This window comes from Brassica rapa, chromosome A07 (assembly GCF_000309985.2).
Source record: "Brassica rapa cultivar Chiifu-401-42 chromosome A07, CAAS_Brap_v3.01, whole genome shotgun sequence".
Taxonomy (NCBI): domain Eukaryota; kingdom Viridiplantae; phylum Streptophyta; class Magnoliopsida; order Brassicales; family Brassicaceae; genus Brassica; species Brassica rapa.
The window spans coordinates 22,610,562-22,630,690 of record NC_024801.2 but is presented as its reverse complement, the minus strand read 5'-3'; the positions used below and the strand labels follow the sequence as shown (position 1 = coordinate 22,630,690).

The 20,129-nt window shown below is 31.1% G+C and overlaps 2 protein-coding genes across 2 annotated transcripts; both read right to left on the bottom strand.

Moving 5' to 3' along the window:
• Positions 1-201: 201 nt before the first annotated feature.
• Positions 202-5,478, bottom strand: LOC103830994 (lipoxygenase 2, chloroplastic). Its single transcript, XM_033275780.1, has 7 exons — positions 5,154-5,478; positions 3,986-4,813; positions 3,787-3,872; positions 2,319-2,429; positions 1,904-2,205; positions 1,543-1,809; positions 202-1,186 (listed from the first exon to the last, which is right to left on the bottom strand). The coding sequence occupies exons 1-7, from the start codon at positions 5,476-5,478 to the stop codon at positions 427-429; spliced, it is 2,679 nt and encodes an 892-aa protein (XP_033131671.1). The 3' UTR covers positions 202-426.
• A 7,443-nt stretch (positions 5,479-12,921) lies between these two features.
• Positions 12,922-18,929, bottom strand: LOC103830995 (lipoxygenase 2, chloroplastic). Its single transcript, XM_033275781.1, has 7 exons — positions 18,605-18,929; positions 17,660-18,484; positions 17,469-17,554; positions 14,946-15,056; positions 14,523-14,824; positions 14,166-14,432; positions 12,922-13,884 (listed from the first exon to the last, which is right to left on the bottom strand). Exons 1-7 carry the CDS (start codon positions 18,927-18,929, stop codon positions 13,125-13,127), a joined length of 2,676 nt encoding a protein of 891 aa, XP_033131672.1. The 3' UTR covers positions 12,922-13,124.
• Positions 18,930-20,129: the final 1,200 nt, after the last annotated feature.

Sequence of the window (20,129 nt, the reverse complement as noted above, 5' to 3'; positions counted from 1 at the left end):
ATTAACTAAATATACTAATAATATTATGATATAAAACATTTAACCATTTAACCTAAACACAAAACATAATATTATGGTTTAGAATTTTCAACGATTTCCTAAAGTTTTCCAGGTAATATTGTTTTCATAGGCCTTTAACTTTCTATACTTGAATACAATTAATCTTCATTAGGTTAGGCCAACTCAATCGGTCGTTTACCAACGTCCAACAATATTTGGTCCAATACACATAAAATAACCACACATTAAGTCTTATTCCCAAAAGAAATAACAACATCAAAATCCTTTACCGCTTCCCAGCACAAATAAGGTACTTTTGAGCAGGTTGAGATTCATTATTTATTACAAAAGCAAAAAAAACATAGATGATAACTTGGGAGAAACGTAGATGATAACATCCAATGCATTAGATCAAAATGCTTTAGATCAGATAGACACACTGTAGGGAACACCCATCCCGGTAACGCCTGGTTCAGAGATAGGCTTCAAAAGCTCGTACTTAACAACACCTGCTCCAGTTCGATTCTTTAGAGAAACATTCACGTTCCTCTCATCTATCACTCCTTCTAGGTATTGGAGCTTGCCTTTGAAACGTTCATATGCAGCATAGATGACAGGTTCGTGGGCCCAAGATGCTTCTGGGTTTTCCCCTAGGTACTCTTCATCTGGTGAATGTGCAGATAGAAGATCCAAAGTCACCATCACTATGGTCGCCTGCTTCTTCGACGGGAATGTCTTAAGCATGGTCTTCTCTGGATCCTCATAGAACTCTTTTAGCTCTTCATCTGTCGGCTCTTCCACTGGCATTTTTATCCTTGATGTGGTTGGTCGGTTGGGAAAGTATCCACCATACCCGTACTGTCCAAAGTTTACAGCTGCATGGTGGCCTGAAGCCACCCATGCAATCGTAGTCACCACTTCAATCAAGTCATCTTGTGTTTTGAGGACAGGCCACCATGGTTCATTTTTCTTGTCTCCATGCCCTATGTTCCTCACTTCACTCCACCATCCTTGGAGTTCCTCATCCAATGTGACCTGTTCTGAATCTGGATAATAGTGATTCACATAGTCTGTGACCCATTCCTTAAGTGCATCCCACAGCATTAGACCGTCATTCGCAAATGGGAAATCTGGTATCGTGAGGCGTACCCCATGTTCCGCTGTCTCATCTTCCACAGCCAGCCCCCTTTGATATCACATTTTTTTTTTGTTTTATGTAAAAATATTGTTAGCATAACTAGTATAAAATATATACAAAGAAATAAGTATCTTTTTGATCAAACCAAATAAAATAAGTACTTGCTCTTCACTTAAAAGATTAAGTTTTAGAATTTGCATGCATATCAATCAAAATAAAAAATATATATATTGATTAGTTTTTGTTAGTTTTATTTGTTTCCCAATAAAGTTTAACTATTCAAATTTTCAAATCTTAATTTACGTTTTAATTTTAAACCAAAATGTACTATTAATTAAAAGCAAAACATTAATCTTTTGTATACAAAAACAAGTTCTAAAATATTAATCTTAGGAATTATGTACCTGCCGATGAGGTCTGCAGGTAAGCCTTCCCTGTCGAACCTCCAGAGTTTATCATAGACATCTGAACTTAGCTCTAATGAATACTTGCCGGGCCAGAAACAAGACTCAATGATTCCACCTTCGTTGATGAGAACTTGGCGTGCACGAGCATTGATCTCCATGGTGTAGCGGAAGTGGGGATGCAGAAGCCTATAGATAGGATGCATCGCACTTAGTTGTCTGTTTGCCGCTATAATGTATGGCTCTATACAGCAGTGAGTCCTCAGCCTGTAAAATATACGTGTATTAATGTCTATACAGTTAAAACTAAATAATAGTATCAACAAAATAAGCATATATATACATCTAGTTTGTTCAATACCAGTGGGAAATAAGCTGGTGATAACCAGCGTCATGAGAAATAACGTGAGTCTTAGCAAGACTCCATAGCCAGCAGGAGGTAGCATCATAGCCTGGCGTGAATACCTGCCTCCACTGGGGTCTGTTTACATCTTGGGGACGAGTCAACTCAATGGCAACAGGTCTCAATGTGCTATCATCGCTGAGGAAGAATAGTGCTCGAGAAGCATATAAGGTGCTATCATCCAACGCTCTCACTTTGTTCACATACGGTAGAAGCAAATCATGATAGTCCAACATGAACAATCTCTTGTTCTCCAGAGCCTTGCATGCACACATCCATTGATATTTATTCATTATGGAAATACTCCATATGGATGGATGGATATATGTATTTTTTCTTCTTAAAACCTGATGGATATTTATTAATTTTTTACCTCATCAAATGACATGAATCCTTTGATTTCTCTTTCCACAATCTCACTAGTAATAAGTGAGTTAGGATCACCATAAACCGCAGGGTCCAGTTTACTTTTCAACGGCCACTCCTATAACAACAATTAACGTGATCTGATCTTTAACTAGCTGGCTTTGTAAAAAAAAAAAAAAAAATCATAAACCATGTAACGTATGGATCTTTCTTTACTGGGAACAATCAGGGCCGTGCACATCATATAATAAAAAAGACTTTTGTTTTATGCCCTCAAATAAATATAGACTTTTTTGAGGCTTAAAATTACAAAATGTTTGTTATAGTGTAGTGGTTTAGTGAAGTTTAAGTGTGATGAAGGTCTCTTGTTCAATTTCTCCTCTATAAATTAATAATGTTGGGACTTTGAAATTTTATTAATTTAAAGAGATATTAATTTACAAAAAAAATCTTCTTTTGATATATCATTTTAAGATATATTTATTCTAAGATAAAAAAATATTTGATTTTAGTTTATAGAAATTAATTTTTATTTTTTAAATTTTACATTTATATAACTTTTATTATATTATTTGGTGTATATAATATATATTGCATAAAACTTAAATGTGTTTTTAGATATAATATTACTAAATCTCATTAAAAAAAACTCTGAATTTAAATAATATAATAATAGATTCTTACTTATATAAAATATGTATACATATAAATTATTAATTTATAATTTTAATGGGACCATATATTTACATAGAATTTTCTAAAAAATTATTATCTTATTATGTTATCGATTTATGTCAAATTTTGAACCGGTCCAAGATGGGACCGGTAAAATTTATTAATTTATAGAGATTGTTAATTTATTTACTATTAATTTATAGAGGTTCTACTGTATATAGCTTACATGAACTAGCTGAATGAAATAGGGATTAAGTCCTAAACCTAAACATTATAAGAAGAATAAAAAAACTCCTAATTTAAATTATTAGTAACTTTTATTTGAAAAATAGTAAATGTTTTCAATCTGTAGATATACTACATAAAATCTCATAATTACTTAAGAGATAATATACAAAATAATAATATGTTTGTTTATGTATCACTATATACATATATATATATATAACATTTTTAAAAAAATCAACAATATTTTGAAAATTAACTAATTTTAAAACTAATTCTTCTTAATCCAGTATAAATTTATTACTGAGTTTTGAGAAAATTAAGATCAGAATTTTCATAAAATAATTTCAAATAGCTTTAGAAAGATAAAATAACAAAAATAGAAATTTTGATAATAGCAATTACAATAAGATTAATTTAATAAGATTATCAATGTATTTAACCGTTTTAGAATCAACTTGAAAGCGACAAGTAAAATACTAACTTGTTTAATAATATAATAGGGATGGATCTTGCTTTAGTGGGAACAATCAAAAGAAGAATAAAAACTATTAGTTAAAGCGTATATAGCTTACTTGAACTAGCTGAATGCAATAGGGATTAAGGCCAGCAAGGGTCTGGCGAGCAAACTCGTCATCTCGGATCCATGAAAATCTATCCTCTGAATCAAAATGAATCATACAGTAAAGTGAGATTAATTGTAGCTAGCTAGCGAGCTGTATAGAATTGGATATATATATATATAAATATAAATGGAGGATTAAAAATTGGTACTGTCAAGGAGACTAGGGGATTCAAACTGGAGAATATCATCAGCTTCAGCAGCAGCTTTGACAAGTCTGGGGATCACAGGAAAAAGGCCAGCATCCTTGGGAAGCTCGATGCCTTCTTCAAAGAGATCTTCTATAGACTTGAAGTGTGGGAAGGGCATGTTGGGATCCACCAGAGCAGCTTCAATCTGTGGGAACACAGCAGGAAGAGCCGCCAAGACTGCTGTGCCCGTGAATTGGGCGCCCTTGACTGTGGTGAACTCCTCGTCTCTGGGGACATAGAATTCCAATGCTTTACGAGTCTCAGCGGAGGGGTCTTTGTCGCATGGTTTGCGACCAGTTTTGCACCGCCTTGGGTATGGGTGAGAGAGACCTCCCAAAATGGGACGGGCAAGTTCCGGATCTTTATCAGGACTACCCAAATCGTTGTACACGTCATAATCGTAAACCCGCTCGAACTTTTCGAATTCACCAGCTCGCTCACGGTTCTTGCCTTGCAAGGTCTCCAGCTCCTGTTTTCGCAGCTGTTTAAGAGGCTCCGGAGTTTTGAGAGGCAAGTAGGACTTGTTGGAGAAGAACGTCCGCTTGGTTGGGTCTTCGGACTTAGGGGCCACCCACGAGTTAAATGTAAAGGTGACGGAGCCGTCGGGTAGCTCGAGCTTCATTTCCTTGAGGAATATCTCTTTAAGATCCTGGTTTAAAACTCTGATGGCACCCACCGGTCCAAAGTCTTCGGGCATGTCGAACACACATTCGTACTGATCCTCACCATGTGCATCCAACAATACACGTCGTGCGTTATCCTTCACCGGATCCTTCTTCATAAGCGTCCCTGACATGTGTTAATTACTTGGTTAAGTTTCATTACCAGTATTCACTAATGATGCATTTGCCTACTTTTTTACTTCACATTAGGACATGATTAACTCCGATCTCTTAACATGGATTCTTAACTTATGATTTGACATTTTTTTTGTTTTTTACACTTTTCAGCTAAGAGATGGTTTTATATTTCTTATTTAAGAACCGTCTCTTAGCCAAAGAACCCCAGTTAAAAAACTGGGTTAATGATGGTCTTATAAATTTATACTCAAAATGTGATAGTTTCTTATATAATAATAATAATAATAATAATAATAATAATAATATGTTTGCCTTATAATTGTACTCACGGGGGTCAGTCTCGGCGCTAATAAGCTCGACGAGCAGTGAAACTCCGAGCAAATCGGTGACACCAACGGAAGGTAACAAGCCTTGTTTGGCCGTTATAATTCCCTTCACTTTGATTTTCTTAACATTATCTTTCGCTATCCAATCAATATCAAACTTTGAGGTTGTGACAGTGCATCGTCCTCTGAGATTTGGACGAGGAAACAGTTTGTAACGATGTCCTGCCGAGAGGGGGTTGACGAGTGCTGATGGTTTAGTGAACTCAGAGCTGAGACTCTTTGCTATGTTTAAGGTCTGGAGACTGGACGACGCCTCTTTACAAAACATCTTTATCTGTTTGCTTCTATTTTGCTACTCTCTTGTGCATCCCCCTACATCTATTTATACAAATTTAGAAAATATTAAATCTTTTCTCATTTCCAAAAGTAGAAAAAAGTTCTCTACTTACTGAGTCCTCGAGTTAAAATGTTACTTAATTGATTATGTGATTACTAACTATATAAATGGATTTTAGTCAAAAAAAAGGATGTGCTTTTAATTAACTTACATAAGAACTAGATAACTAACAGTAAGAGCCTGTCCGGTGGATATAAGGGCCTATCAAAATAAAATTATTCATATTAATCAATTTTTTTTAATAAATTTTACGAAACTCTTATTTAAAGAATTATAGTTTATAATATAGAAAATGATATACTAAATAATTACAGAAAAAGATAAGTTATTGTAAAATAAAAACATCAATACAAACAAAATAGGTTATGTTTTTAAGAGATATTATAATATTTTAAAAATAAACTGATATTTTCTTTGCTTTAACTTCACAACTATTTTTTTTATATCTAAATCATAATAATATGAAACTTACTTAATAGTGTATTATTATATTTATAAACTAATTTTTCGATTATACTACTTTATACCTATATATATATATATATGCTATTGTTTAAAAATAGGGGGTCCATAATGTAAGGCCCCATGCAAATATTTCACATCAATAATATGAGACCCCATGCAAGTGTAGACTTATTTATTGTGTTTTGGGCATTTTCAAATTTAGGAAATTGCTAGTTTTTAGACGAACCTGTATATTTTTTTATTTTGAAAAGAATCATTTAATTTTTAATAAAATGTTTAATTTTATTACATGTTTGATGGAAAAAAATCTGTAATCTTTTAACCGACAACAGTAATCTAACCCATCATATAATCATACAAATGATATAATTTGTAATCAATTTAGTTATATATTTTTTCAAGTTATATTTAATATCTATATTTTGATTTTAATATTTATTGATAAATTAAGTTTTAATTAATACTAATTTGTTTTTTTCTCTTATAATCTTAATATCTTACATGTTTGATGAAAAATATACAATCACGAAAGCAACAACAGTAATCCGATCCATATATAATCATACATATAATATAGTTTTAAAAATTTACTTTCTCTCAAGTTAAATATATATATATATATACCTAGTTTGTTATTTTCACTTTAAAAACTTCATTTGATAAACTAAATTTTAAGCATTGTAAATTAGACTAATGTGAAACAAAGTTGAAACGAAACAAAATTTTTATGTGAATCCTGTGTTCAAAAACTCGCGCACATCGTCAATTACGCCTCAACCATTTAATAGTATTGAAGGATCGTGCCTCAGCCATTTAGACTCAGTTATAGCCAAAATGGTATTTTGACTACTATGTATCACATATGAAGGGAGCAAGCTCGTCGTCATGGGCGAATCTAGGTGACGTAGGGAGGGGGCAGCTGCCCCCACTTAATTTTAAAAATGTTAAATATATCCTACTATATAAAAGCTACTAATTTTGAGGCTTATTAGGAGTGCCACATAGGATAAAATATTCTCTACCAATCAAACTGCCACGTCATCGCGAATGTTTAGATGATGGGTCTCGAACCATCCAAATCCGTCAAAATAGCCAGCCCATTGTATAACTTATAGCTTCCTTTTCTTTAGCCAACTTGCCTCAGACATCTCCAGCGACTCCAAATCTGTTCGTCTACCCAACTTCACCGGTATAACTTCTACGACTACAACAATGACACTTCAATGCTCCATTATAACTCATCAAGTGAAGACTCTTTGTACCTCTCCACATCCCTCTTCTCAATCTCTTGCCCAGTTCCTTAAATTTGATTTGTCACAAAAAGTTAGTGCATCATATAGTTTTTGAAATTCAAATAATACTAGGTGTTTTTCTGCACCATGTACAATGATAAATTTTTTTTAAAGTTAAATTATATTTAAAATGAAATTTATTAATATTATATATTTTATTATTTTTGACTAATATTTAATATAAAGTTGACTATTTTTGAGACTATAATGTTTGCTATTGTGATCAACACCTTTTTGCAGTACTCTGTTTGTATCTTTTTTATTAGTCATCTTTCTGTTATTTTTTCTTTTTGGTAAAATGATTAAAAAAAAGACTGAAGCTAAAATTAATCTGATTAAAAAAAAGACTGAAGCTAAAATTAATATTTTTGTTCTTGATCATTCACGTTATCTTCAAAGTTAATAACATAGCCAACGTAAATGATCGACGTTGAGATTTCAGCTTTTCTGATTTTTACTATTCTAATGTTCAATATAATTTGAATATTCTCTTTGTTTTATAACATAATGGTTTAAAAATATTTTTTTTTCACTATATAAATTGTTTTTATATTTCAATGTAACTTTATATTTATTAGATATTGTGTAGCCAATTAAATTATGTAAATTACTGTGTAATTGATTAAATTTATATATTAAATAACAGATTTCTAAAGTAATAACTTTTAAATATTACATATTTTAATTAAAATTGATTACATTTTGAAACATATAGAGTAATCTATAAACTAACTCTATATAGATATGAAGACAAAATTGTAAACTGATCTCATCTTGAATTTCTCTCATTCTGTACATTCTTAATTGGGAGGAGATAATCAACATCTAATTTTATGTTACTCTCAGTATATTAGAAATAGTCGAACCATAAATCAATTAAGGATGATGTAAGGAAGACATAAAGATGTATTTCCAGTTATCACAAATATAGAATCAATTGGCAATAACTTAATTATGTCCAGCGTAGGACAATATAGAAGACTTTCCATACCTTCTAATATTATAATATCTCACTATATTATTGGTTAAATCAGTTTTCTCTAGCACAAATACTCACTCAATTCTTAGAGTTTAAGCTTTTCTATCTGATGATATTAGTAGTTTGATCCAAAAAAAAGAAGAAACGGTCGAACTGTACATTATAATTAGAGAAAGAAAACAAGCAAAAATCAACCGAAGACTTTTAAGGTATATGAAACAAAAATTGGAAATATCAATTCTCTGTATTTAAAGAATAATGCAATAAAATTGTAAAAATACAAAATAAAACAAAAAAATACACAGATTAAAAGATTTAGTAAAATAAAATCATAATATAATTTCTATAATTTATAGTGCTCAGCTACACTAAAAAATCTAAATTTACAACATACACAGTTTTATTTACATCTTGAAACCTATTATATAATTAAAATGATTCTAAAAAAAGTGCCAGCACGAAGAGTTAAAAAATATACAATAAAATATAATACATAACGTTAAAAATACATTATCACTGATCACTAAAAAATCATGTTAGTAGTAATAAAAATGAGATGACAACATATTTATTAAAACCATAGAACGACACGCAATAAGGTGTTATTAAATATACAAATTACAAATTAAATATGCTCAACGCAAACACACATAAAAATGAGACATCATATTTGGATATATTTAAATAAATAATTTTAAATATATTATATTCTTGATAATTTTAAAATTACTTAAAAAGAATCTAAATTATTAAAAAAATAATATACAAATAAAACTAAAGCAATATTTTGTAACGTAAAAATAATAAATGAATAAAATATATAGTATGTTAATAAAATAGATTTTAGATTTTAAAGACTTCTAATTCATGTAATATTACAAAATTCAAAATTTGTTTATTACAATTAATATTTTACATTAGATATATTAAAATAATATTCTAGATCGATATTCAATTGTCAGTTTTCAACTATTACACGTAAAAAAATATTATTAAGTACGCTTTTTTTTAAAAGGAAGTTTTATATTTTAAGTAGGTTATTGGAGTACTTTTTCTTTTCGTAAATTTATTCGAGATGAGATTCCGATCTTTTAAACTAAGATAATTTGTGTTCTATACATAATTATATTTTTTTTACATAACTCTAAAATCTCGGACTTGATTTTTCATATTTTCTTAGTTAATTATGTTACATATAATAGAAATATTTACTTCAAACTAAAAATATAAAAAAAAATCAAATTTAAAAATTAGTTATATATAATTTAATATAGAAAAATTTGCATACAAACAAAAATGATAAATGTAACAAATTTAAATATATTATCCGCGCGTAGCGCGGAGAAAGGATCTAGTAACCATAACAAAACAGATAATGTTGACTATAGTGGTTATTGCCCCCACTAACTAAATGTATTTCCTCCCGTTGGTTTACGTTTTCACTCACGTTTTTGCTTTTATTTCTAAAGTTATTTAGTTTCCAGCATAAATTTTAAACTATTTTCTAATTTACATCTCCCATAAATGCACAATCTAATTATCATTACTTTGAGGATTTCAACATACAATAATATATGAATCTATGATATATATTCTTTTTACTATATCTTGTTTTCTTTCATCATTTTTGTTAATTATTATTGAATAACTATTTCTTAGAATGTATATTTACTTTTAAGGATATAAAGAGTAATCACATATTTTATAAAGGAAAACCATTTTAAACTAACGTCTACATATTCCTATACAATATTTTATATAATAATTTTTGTTTTCAATAGTGTATGATTTATATATAAATAATATTTTTGAAAATATAAAAATAATTTATGCCTCCACAAAATTTTTTTCCTAGATTCGCCACTGCTCGTCGTCACCACCAGGGGGCAGACGAAAATAAGTCGGTATGGGTCATGTGCCCCCTATATTTTGGTTTTTCTTTGATAGTTTAATTTAATTTATCAAATATCATTAGTTTATTGAAGAAAAATGTAAAAGTGCTTCCATCAAAAAAAAAAATTTGAGTGTTTATAACATGGTGCCCCTGGTTAAAAACAAAATGGACAACAACTGTACAACTCACTAAGATAGTTGTTCTAAGAAAAAAAAACTCACTAAGATAGTTGATAAGGCATTAAGAAATAGAATAATGTCACCAAAGTACGAGCCCATGACCCATGACATTAGTATGTAGGGCTACTACAGAGATGGTTTCAACTTTCAATTTTTTTTTTCAGCTTTCAATTTGATTTTGGCTACTTTTTTATTCTTTTCTTTGCCACATAGGTTAAACGTTTCATATAGGAACCGAGTTTGCATAGATTTTATTCTTTTGTAATGCATGTCTTTTTGAGTGATTAATAAATTTGAAATTTCATCCAATTTTTTTTTTAAACTAAAACTTATTTAAATATTTTTATAATAGTAACTTTTAAAATTAAGTTTATTTGAAAACGTAATTCTATGTTGTTTTATGTGCATAATTTTTAATATATTACCTAATTTAATTATATTTATTATTTAATTTAATAATTTTATTAATATAATATATAAATATGTTATTAATTTAAAATATATAAAATTTTCTTTGTATATATAATTTATAAAATCTATCCAGCATTCATTTTCCAGTGTCTTTTACACAAAAAGTATGGGAGTTGGTACCTTACCACCTTTAGGCGGATTGGATCATTTGCCTCTGAACTCATTTAATTATGGTTAGAAGTTGGCTTTGAAGGCTACTACACTCCCACCTACCAAACTTTATGACTGTCCCTTGGCGCCTTGGATAATCTCAGCAATCTAGATGACAAGAAATTTTAAAATTTTCCAGCATCTTCATTTCTTGGCGCAAGACACAATGACTAAGGCTATTACAGATACTAAGGGTTTCAGAATTTAATCGGGTTTTCAGTTCCAAATTTTGTTTATACTTAGTTAAACCTGAAAAATAAATAATGATCTAGTGAAACAAATATTGAAAATTTGAAATGAGAAATGTGAAATGCTCTTGTCACAATTATTTTTGGTTCCAATGTAATATTTGACAAGTAAAATTAGAAAACAAAACTCAAAAACTATGTGCAAATACATCATATCTGATAAACGAGAAGCAGGAACACATCAAACCCTATAAAGTTGACTATATAGAAGAAGGAAGAGCACCAAATACCAAAATATATTAAACTAATAATTTGAGTTAATTTTTGTATAATAGACACTTATTTTAGGTACTCAATGAAATTTTAGAGTATTTTGGGTATTTATTTGGGATTAAGTTCAGGTTTAGTATAAATTTTTTTCTGGAATTCTAAATTTTTAGTTTGTTCAGATATCCATTTGGGTTCGGATTCGGTTTGGGTAAAACCATGACCCAAAATATCGTAACATAAGTCCATTCAGTATTTATGTCGGATTCAGTTCGGTCGAATTCATTTTTGTCATGTTGGTTTCGGTTCGGGTTTTCGGATTCGATTTGTTTCCCACCCGTTAAAAGTATATTGAAAGATAAGGGTCGACGCCATGAACATGCCTCATCCAACATCGTATTTTTGTATGTTGTGGGTTAATGCCCAAAAGACCAAATCAAGGATTAGGGAGGGTTGATGCCATCTGATCTTTTTGAAAATCAGATTTATGTAACTAGTAGCAAAGTTTCATCGGAGAGCTATTTTAGTGATTAATTTGTTTTTAGTTCAATCTAAATTTTATTTAAATTGGAATTTCTTAAGTATAGTTAATTTCTTGGTCAATTATATTTTCTTGAGAGAATTAACAAAATGAAACACACTAAACTTTAGTTTATTTCATTAGGACTTTGTTAATAGGCTATTATCCCTTGATTAATCGAATTTAACCTTCACTAAAATAAAATAAAAACACCAAAATTAAAATAAAATTCTTCCTCAAAGCCCTTTTCACTCAACCTTTGTATCTCTTTTGCTCATCTTCTTGCTGAACCCTATGTTCTTCTTCTTTCTTCTTCAATAGTGATTTCCATGTATGCTATATATCGTAGCTTCTTCTCTTTTGGTCCAAGTAGTTTTGTCCCTATCAGAAGACTCCGCATCTTCTGGAGATTTTCATCAGCAGAGCTACTGGTACAAGCATTTATATAATTGATCTGAGTTGTTGTATGAAGCTCTTAGTCTCTTAGATCAAAAAAATGATGAGGGAGTGAACGAATGATTTTAGTGTTGATATGGGATTGGCTCAGAGTTATTGTAGCCAATAATAATGTCACCCTCTTGGTTAAGATATTATTCTAGTTTGATTGAAGTGAAATACACTTTCATTTGTGATTGCGCTGTTAGAAATATTAGTGATTTAATGTATGGTTAACTATAAAGTAAAAAGATGTATTTAATTAAAAAACTTACAAAATAAATGGTAGGTCCAACACAATGTTTCTGTTTTAATAATATAAATTATCATAGCCTACCCGGATTTACAGTAATTCAATTTCAGTATTTTTTTTGTTTATTTAAAAGTTTACTCGGATCTGGTTATGAATTTTCATCAATTTCATAAACTTTTCCAGGTAAAATTGTTTTAATAGACCTTAACTTACTATACTTGAATACAATCTTCAATAGGTCAGGCCAACTCGATGCGTTTTCCTACGTCCAACAATATTTGGTCCAATAAACATAAGATAACCACACATTAAGTCTTATTCCCAAAAGAAATGACAACATCAAACTCCTTCACCGCTGCCCAGCACAAAGTACCCCTTGAGCAGGTTGAGATTCATTATTTATTACAAAAGCAAGAAACTTAGATGATAACTTGGGAGAAACATAGATGAAAACTTCCAGTGCATTTGATCAAAATGCATTAGATTAAATAGACACACTGTTGGGAACACCCATCCCGGTAAGGCCTGGTTCAGAGATAGGCTTCAAAAGCTCGTACTTAACAACACCTGCTCCAGCTCGATTCTTTAGAGCAACATCCACGTTCCTCTCATCTATCACTCCTTCTAGGTATTGGAGCTTGCCTTTGAAACGTTCATATGCAGCATAGATGACAGGTTCGTGGACCCAAGACGCTTCTGCGTTTTCTCCTAGGTATTCTTCATCTGGTGAATGTGTCGATAGAAGATCCAAAGTCAACATCAATTTCGTCGCCTGCTTCTTCGACGGGAATGTCTTAAGCATAGTCTTCTCTGGATCCTTATAGAACTCTTTTAGCTCTTCCTCTGTCGGTTCTTCCACTGGCATTTTTATCCTTGATGTGGTTGGTCGGTTGGGAAAGTATCCACCATATCCGTACTGTCCAAAGTTGACAGCTGCATGGTGACCTGAAGCCACCCATGCAATCGTAGTCACCACTTCAATCAAGTCATCTTGTGTTTTGAGGACAGGCCACCATGGTTCATTTTTCTTGTCTCCATGCCCTATGTTTCTTACTTCACTCCACCATCCTTGGAGTTCCTCATCCAACATGACCTGTTCTGCATCTGGATAATAGTGATTCACATAGTCTGTTATCCATTCCTTAAGTGCATCCCACAGCATTAGACCGTCATTCGCAAATGGGTAATCTGGTATCGTCAAGCGTACCCCATATTCAGCCGTCTCATCTTCCACAGCCAGACCCCTTTGATATCACAAAATTTTAAATGTAAAAAGTTGTTAGCATAATTAGTATAAATCGATGTTCAAGAACTCGTTATGCGCGTATTATGCGTTTTGTATGAGATTATTGCTTAGGCAGGTATCTAGACCGATTTTTTGAATGCCTAAACCGATTTATTAAAAAAATAGGTATATAAAAATCATTTTATTTAGATTCGAATGGGCGGACGCCTTGGAGCCAAGTTTTAGAACACTTAAATTAAGACTTACAAAGAAATAAGTATAGTCTTAGGAATTACGTACCTGCTGATTAGGTCTGCAGGTAAGCCTTCCCTGTCGAACCTCCATTGTTTGTCATAGACATCTGAACTTAGCTCTAATGAATACTTTCCGGGCCAGAAACAAGACTCAATGATTCCACCTGCGTTGACGAGACTTTGGCGTCCACGAGCATTGATCTCCATGGTGTAGCGGAAGTGGGGATGCAAAAGCCTATAGATAGGATGCATGGCACTTAGTTGTCTATTTGCCGCTATAATGTATGGCTCCATACAGCAGTGAGTCCTCAGCCTGAAATTTTTTCCATCTCTTAGCAGCAATAACACATAAGTCTAATGTGTATAACCATATATATACGAGAGGATCAAGTTTGTTCAATACCAGTGGGAAATAAGCTGGTGATAACCAGCGTCATGAGTAATAGCGTGAGTCTTAGCAAGACTCCATAGCCAGCAGGAGGTAGCATCATATCCTGGCGTGAATAGCTGCCTCCATTGGGGACTGTTTACATCTTGGGGACGAGTCAACTCAATGGCAACAGGTCTCAATGTGCTATCATCGTTGAGGAAGAATAGTGTTCGAGAAGCATATAAGGTGCTATCATCCAACTCTCTCACTTTGTTCACATACGGTAGAAGCAAATCATGATAGTCCAACATGAACAATCTCTTGTTCTCCAGAGCCTTGCATGCACACATCCATTGATACGTATTCATTATGGAAATACTTCATATGGATGGATGGATATATATATATATATATATGCTTTTTTCTTTAAAACATGTGGATATTAGTTAATGTTACCTCATCAAATGACATAACTCCTTTGATTTCTCTTTCCACAATCTCACTAGTAATGAGTGAGTTGGGATCACCATAAACCGCAGGGTCTAGTTTGCTTTTCAACGGCCACTCCTACAACAACAATGTGATCTCAATTAGCTTACTTTTTCTGTTTTTAGTTTTAAAACCAAACATGATTTTTCTTTAAAAAACGAAATTCCATCAAACCATGTACATACTAGGTGACTCTTACGTGCTCATGCACGAGTATAAAAATTTACAAAATAATCAATTATAATTTATAACTTTTTGCTTTCACTTGTTGATCAATTTTAAATTCTATTATAATCAATATGTATGAAAAGTAATGTATGAAAATTAAATATCATGTTATGTTTTAAATAAAATTATGTTGTTATCTCAATTTAGTATGATATTTTATATATAACAATTTAGATAGGTTCAATTATTATTTTTCGGTATATTAGATTATTTATAATTACCAAATAAATCATAATTTATTGTGGTTTTAAATATATTAAAATCAGATTATTGTTATTATACTTAGTTTTGATTCATCATATTAATTTGTTAATATATTTTTAGAAAAAACTCTATTATTTAATGTATAGGTTGTTTTAGGAGGTGTCAACAAAAAAAGTCAGACAAAAAAATTGTTTTATGAGGAAGTAGAAATAAAAGTAAGTGTTACTTTAGTTAGAAGGGCAAATTTTATGTTTACCACTTTCATGCACTAACCAATATAATCAGTGATCTCTAAAAAGTCATACAAATAACTAAATTATAATAACTGATTAATGTTTCGCTTTCACTGGTTTATAAAATTTAAGAAGGTTTATAAATTATGTCTTGAAAAATATATTTAATTTTTAATTATATCGATAACTCAGTTTGACGTATAATTCTAGGTATAAGAATTCAGACCAATTTGATTATTTACTTTTAAAAAAAAACTAATTGGAACAATTTAACTAAATTGAAGTAACTGTTTTTCTTGGCTCTAATTATGGTAAAATATTGTGAATCATTTTGTTATCTTCATTTATTTTGGTTATTCATCTTACATTAGTAAGTATTTTATAAATTTTTATATAATTTCTATAGTCCAAAACTAACATTATAAGAAGAAGAAAGAAACAACTTCGAATTTAAATTTAGTAGTAACTTTTATTTGAAAAATAGTTAATGTTTTCAATATCCGTTAATATGTTCTAAATAACTACTAGATAATATACAAAATAATAATATGTTTTCTATGTATCACTGAGTATATACATATGTGTATATATATATATATTTTTTTTTTTTTAAATGACAATATTTTCAAAATTAATTAATTGTTAAACCAATTCTTATTAATGTAGTATACATTTACTACTGACTTTTGAAAAAACAATGTAAGAATTGTTCATAAAAGACTTTCCAAATATATTTACAAAGATATATAGATATTTTCCATTTTTGTTATTTAAAAAAATCTTAATAAAAACTAAAATAGAAATTTTGATTTTGACAATACAAGTTTATTTAGGGCTGTTCAATATGGTAAAACCGAACCGTACCGAACCGAACCGAACCGAAATAGACAATATGGTTTGGTTTTGGTATATACCATATCAACCGAATGGATATAATTTTATAAAAACCGTAGGATTTGGATATGGTTTGGTATATAACCGATTAAACCGAATAAACCGAATAAAACCGATTAAAAGTAGAAACATGTAAATATGTATATATTTTATAACAATACATGAAAATCTATTTGTTACATAAGTTAAATTTGTGTTAATAACTATTACCATAATTTTATAGTAATAAGAAACCTTAATTTGTAAAACACTTGAAATATAACTAAATAATAATACATCGTAATTCAGACATTTTATTTTCTAAGTCTTCTTTTGATCTTTTTGCTTTATTTTAGTCTTCACTAAATTAATATGAAGATTATAAATTTGAAGGACAATAATTAATGGAAAATTTTCAATTGAAAAAACATGACTTTAATGAACACTAAATATGGAAGAGTGAAAAAACTTTTTTTTCATGTTTTTGTTTTGTTTCATATTTTTATTTTCAAAATTTCAAGCTTTGATTTTAGTTATAGATTTGATTATTTTATTTGATGGTAGAAATATTTTTATTTTTTTCTTCATTTATTTGAACATGTAATATATTTTTAATAAATGACTGTGTTGACAATATGACTCTAAAATTCATATAATATGATCTTAAACAAAATAATTATGTTTTTTGGTATAAAACGGAATAAACCGAAAACCGACGGTATATAAACCGAACCGAACCGAAGTAAATATGGATTTAGAATGGTAGTTATATTTTACTAACCGAATACCGAAAACCGAAAAAAACCGAACCGATATCCGGATTGAACACCCCTAAGTTTATTCATTAAGGTTATCAATGTAGTTAACCGTATTAAAAATTAACATGAACGCGAAACATAGAAAAATTACTTTTAAGATAATATAGCTATTAGATAAAGCGTATATAGCTTACTTGAACTAGCTCAATGCAAAGGGGATTAAGGCCAGCAAGTGTCTGCCGAGCAAACTCGTCGTCTCGGATCCATGAAAATCTATCCGCTGAATCAAAGTAAATGATACAGTAAAGTGAGATTAATTGTAGCTAGCTGTATAGAATTGGATATAATAAATATATAAATGGAGGATTAAAAAAGAGCTTGGTACTGTCAAGGAGGATAGGGGAATCAAACTGGAGAATATCATCAGCTTCAGCAACAGTTTTGACAAGTCTGGGGATCAGAGAAAAAATGCCAGCATTCTTGGGAAGCTCGATGCCTTCTTCAAAGAGATCTTCTATGGACTTGAAGTGTGGGAAGGGCATATTGGGATCCACCAGAGCAGCTTCAATCTGTGGGAACACAGCAGGAAGAGCTGCCAAGATTGTCGTGCCCGTGAATGCAGTACCCTTGACTGTGGACCACTCCTCGTCTCTAGGGACATAGAAATCCCCTTTGCGTGTCTCAATGGAGGGGTATTTGCGACTTGGTTTGCGACCAGTTTTGCACCGCCTTGGGTATGGGTGAGAGAGGCCTCCCATAACGGGACGGGCAAGTTCTGGATCTTTTTCAGGATCACCCACATCGTTGTACACGTCATAATCGTAAACGCGCTCAAACTTTTTGAATTCACCATCACGCTTACGGTTCTTGCCTTGCAAGGTCTCCAGCTCCTCTTTTCGCAGCTGTTTAAGAGGCTCGGGAGTTTGGAGAGGCAAGTAGGACTTGTTGGAGAAGAACGTCCGCTTGGTTGGGTCTTCTGACTTGGAGGCCACCCACGAGTCACATGTAAAGGTAACGGGGCCGTCAGGTAGCTCAAGCTTCATTTCCTTGAGGAATATCTCTCTATGGGCCTCGTTTAAAACTCTGATGGCACCCACCGCTCCAAAGTCTTCGGGCATGTCAAACACACACTCGTACTGATCCTCACCATGTGCATCAATCACTAAACGTCGTGCGTGATCCTTCACCGGATCCTTCTCCATAAGCGTCCCTGACATGTGTTAATGACTTGGTTAAGTATCATTACCAGTATTCACTACTGATGCATTAGCCTACTTTTTACTTCTTATATAAAATAATAATAATATGTTTGACTGATAATTGTACTCACGGGGGTCAGTCTCGGCGCTAATAAGCTCGACAAGCAGTGAAACTCCAAGCAAATCGGTGACGCCAACGGAAGGTAACAAGCCTTGTTTGGCCGTTATAATTCCCTTTACTTTGATTTTCTTAACTCTTTCTTTCGGTATCCAATCAATATCAAACTTTGAGGCTGTGACCGTACATCGTCCTCTGAGGTTTGGACGAGGGCACAGCTTGTAACGATGTCCTGCCGAGAGGGGGTTGATGAGTGCTGATGGTTTAGTGAACTCAGAGCTGAGACTCTTTGCTATGTTTAAGGTCTGGAGACTGGACGATGCCTCTTTACAAAACATCTTTTATCTGTTTGCTTCTATTTTGCTTACTTTCTTGTGCATCCCCGCTACATCTATTTATACAAGTATAGAAAATATTAAATCTTTTTCTCATTCCAAAAAGTAGAAAAAAATGTTTTCTACTGAGCACCCGGATCAACAAACTTTCTTAACTTACTATCTTAACTTCATAATATTAAACTTTCTTAACTTGGTATCTTAAATCATGTTAAATTTTTAATCGAGTTTATTTTGTTTCATATTCTTAGAAATAAAACTATATTTGATAAAATTATGTATAAGTTGAAATACTTTCTTTTGGGATAAAATTATGGGAGAAAAAATTGAAGTGTTGATCACTCCGGAGTTGCATAGACAAACTTGTAACTTTTTAAAGACTCACCAATCAATTGGAGCTTCAGATATATAGCAATAACCACCAAATTAAAATTGTTGTTCTGTCAATTTAGTAATATATGGTTCACATCAAGTGCCAACCATAATTTTAATTTTTGATCACATATTTTTTGAATTATGTATCTGGTGTTAAGTTAATTTAGAACATATATATTTCTATAACTGATTACATTTTTAAAATATAAATATTTAGATAATAAAATTTAATTGTCAAATATATTTGAATTCATTAGTAGTACTAATATAATTAGGTTTGGGAAAATCAAAGCGAGCAAGACTTGTAAAAGAAAACTTCTCAAATCATATTATAATAATTTGAGATATTTTTATTTTGAGATACTTTTTAATTTTTTTATTTCCAGAACATTAGAATAAATATTATTAAATTATAACTTTTGTTCAAAAAATAGTGTAAAACTTTAAATTTAATAATAGTAATTGATTATTATTATTTTGATTCATTAAGTATGTATATGTAGCTGACACTCGTGGGAGTTTACCTGAGGACAGATGAATATATATGAAATCATAAAATGTTTATTTTTCTATCCGGTCCATTGGTTTTATGTTGATTTATCTAGCAAAAAAATTAGTCATATTAAAAGTTAAAGTTTAGAAATTAATATGTGCAATGATTATTGGAATATTTTAAAATTTTGATGTTTTAAATTTGATGGAAAGAGAAATTGTAGTCTATAGTAAATATGATTCAAGGATATAGTAGCACAATAAAGGATGAAGAAAACATTGTTGTAAAAATACCGAGAAAGATTAGTATGACGACTCAGACGACATTCGGGATAA

Bases quoted from the DNA above. Each gene is read 5' to 3' on its own strand.
- LOC103830995 (XM_033275781.1), bottom strand. From the start codon at position 18,929: ATGTTTTGTAAAGAGGCATCGTCCAGTCTCCAGACCTTAAACATAGCA. The intron at 18,485-18,604 runs GTGAGTACAATT...AACACATGTCAG, and splicing joins TAGCGCCGAGACTGACCCCC to GGACGCTTATGGAGAAGGAT. The intron at 14,825-14,945 runs GTAACATTAACT...TGTGCATGCAAG, and splicing joins GAGTTATGTCATTTGATGAG to GCTCTGGAGAACAAGAGATT.
- LOC103830994 (XM_033275780.1), bottom strand. From the start codon at position 5,478: ATGTTTTGTAAAGAGGCGTCGTCCAGTCTCCAGACCTTAAACATAGCA. The intron at 2,430-3,786 runs GTAAGCTATATA...TTGTTGTTATAG, and splicing joins ATTGCATTCAGCTAGTTCAA to GAGTGGCCGTTGAAAAGTAA. The intron at 1,187-1,542 runs GTACATAATTCC...GTGATATCAAAG, and splicing joins CCTGCAGACCTCATCGGCAG to GGGGCTGGCTGTGGAAGATG.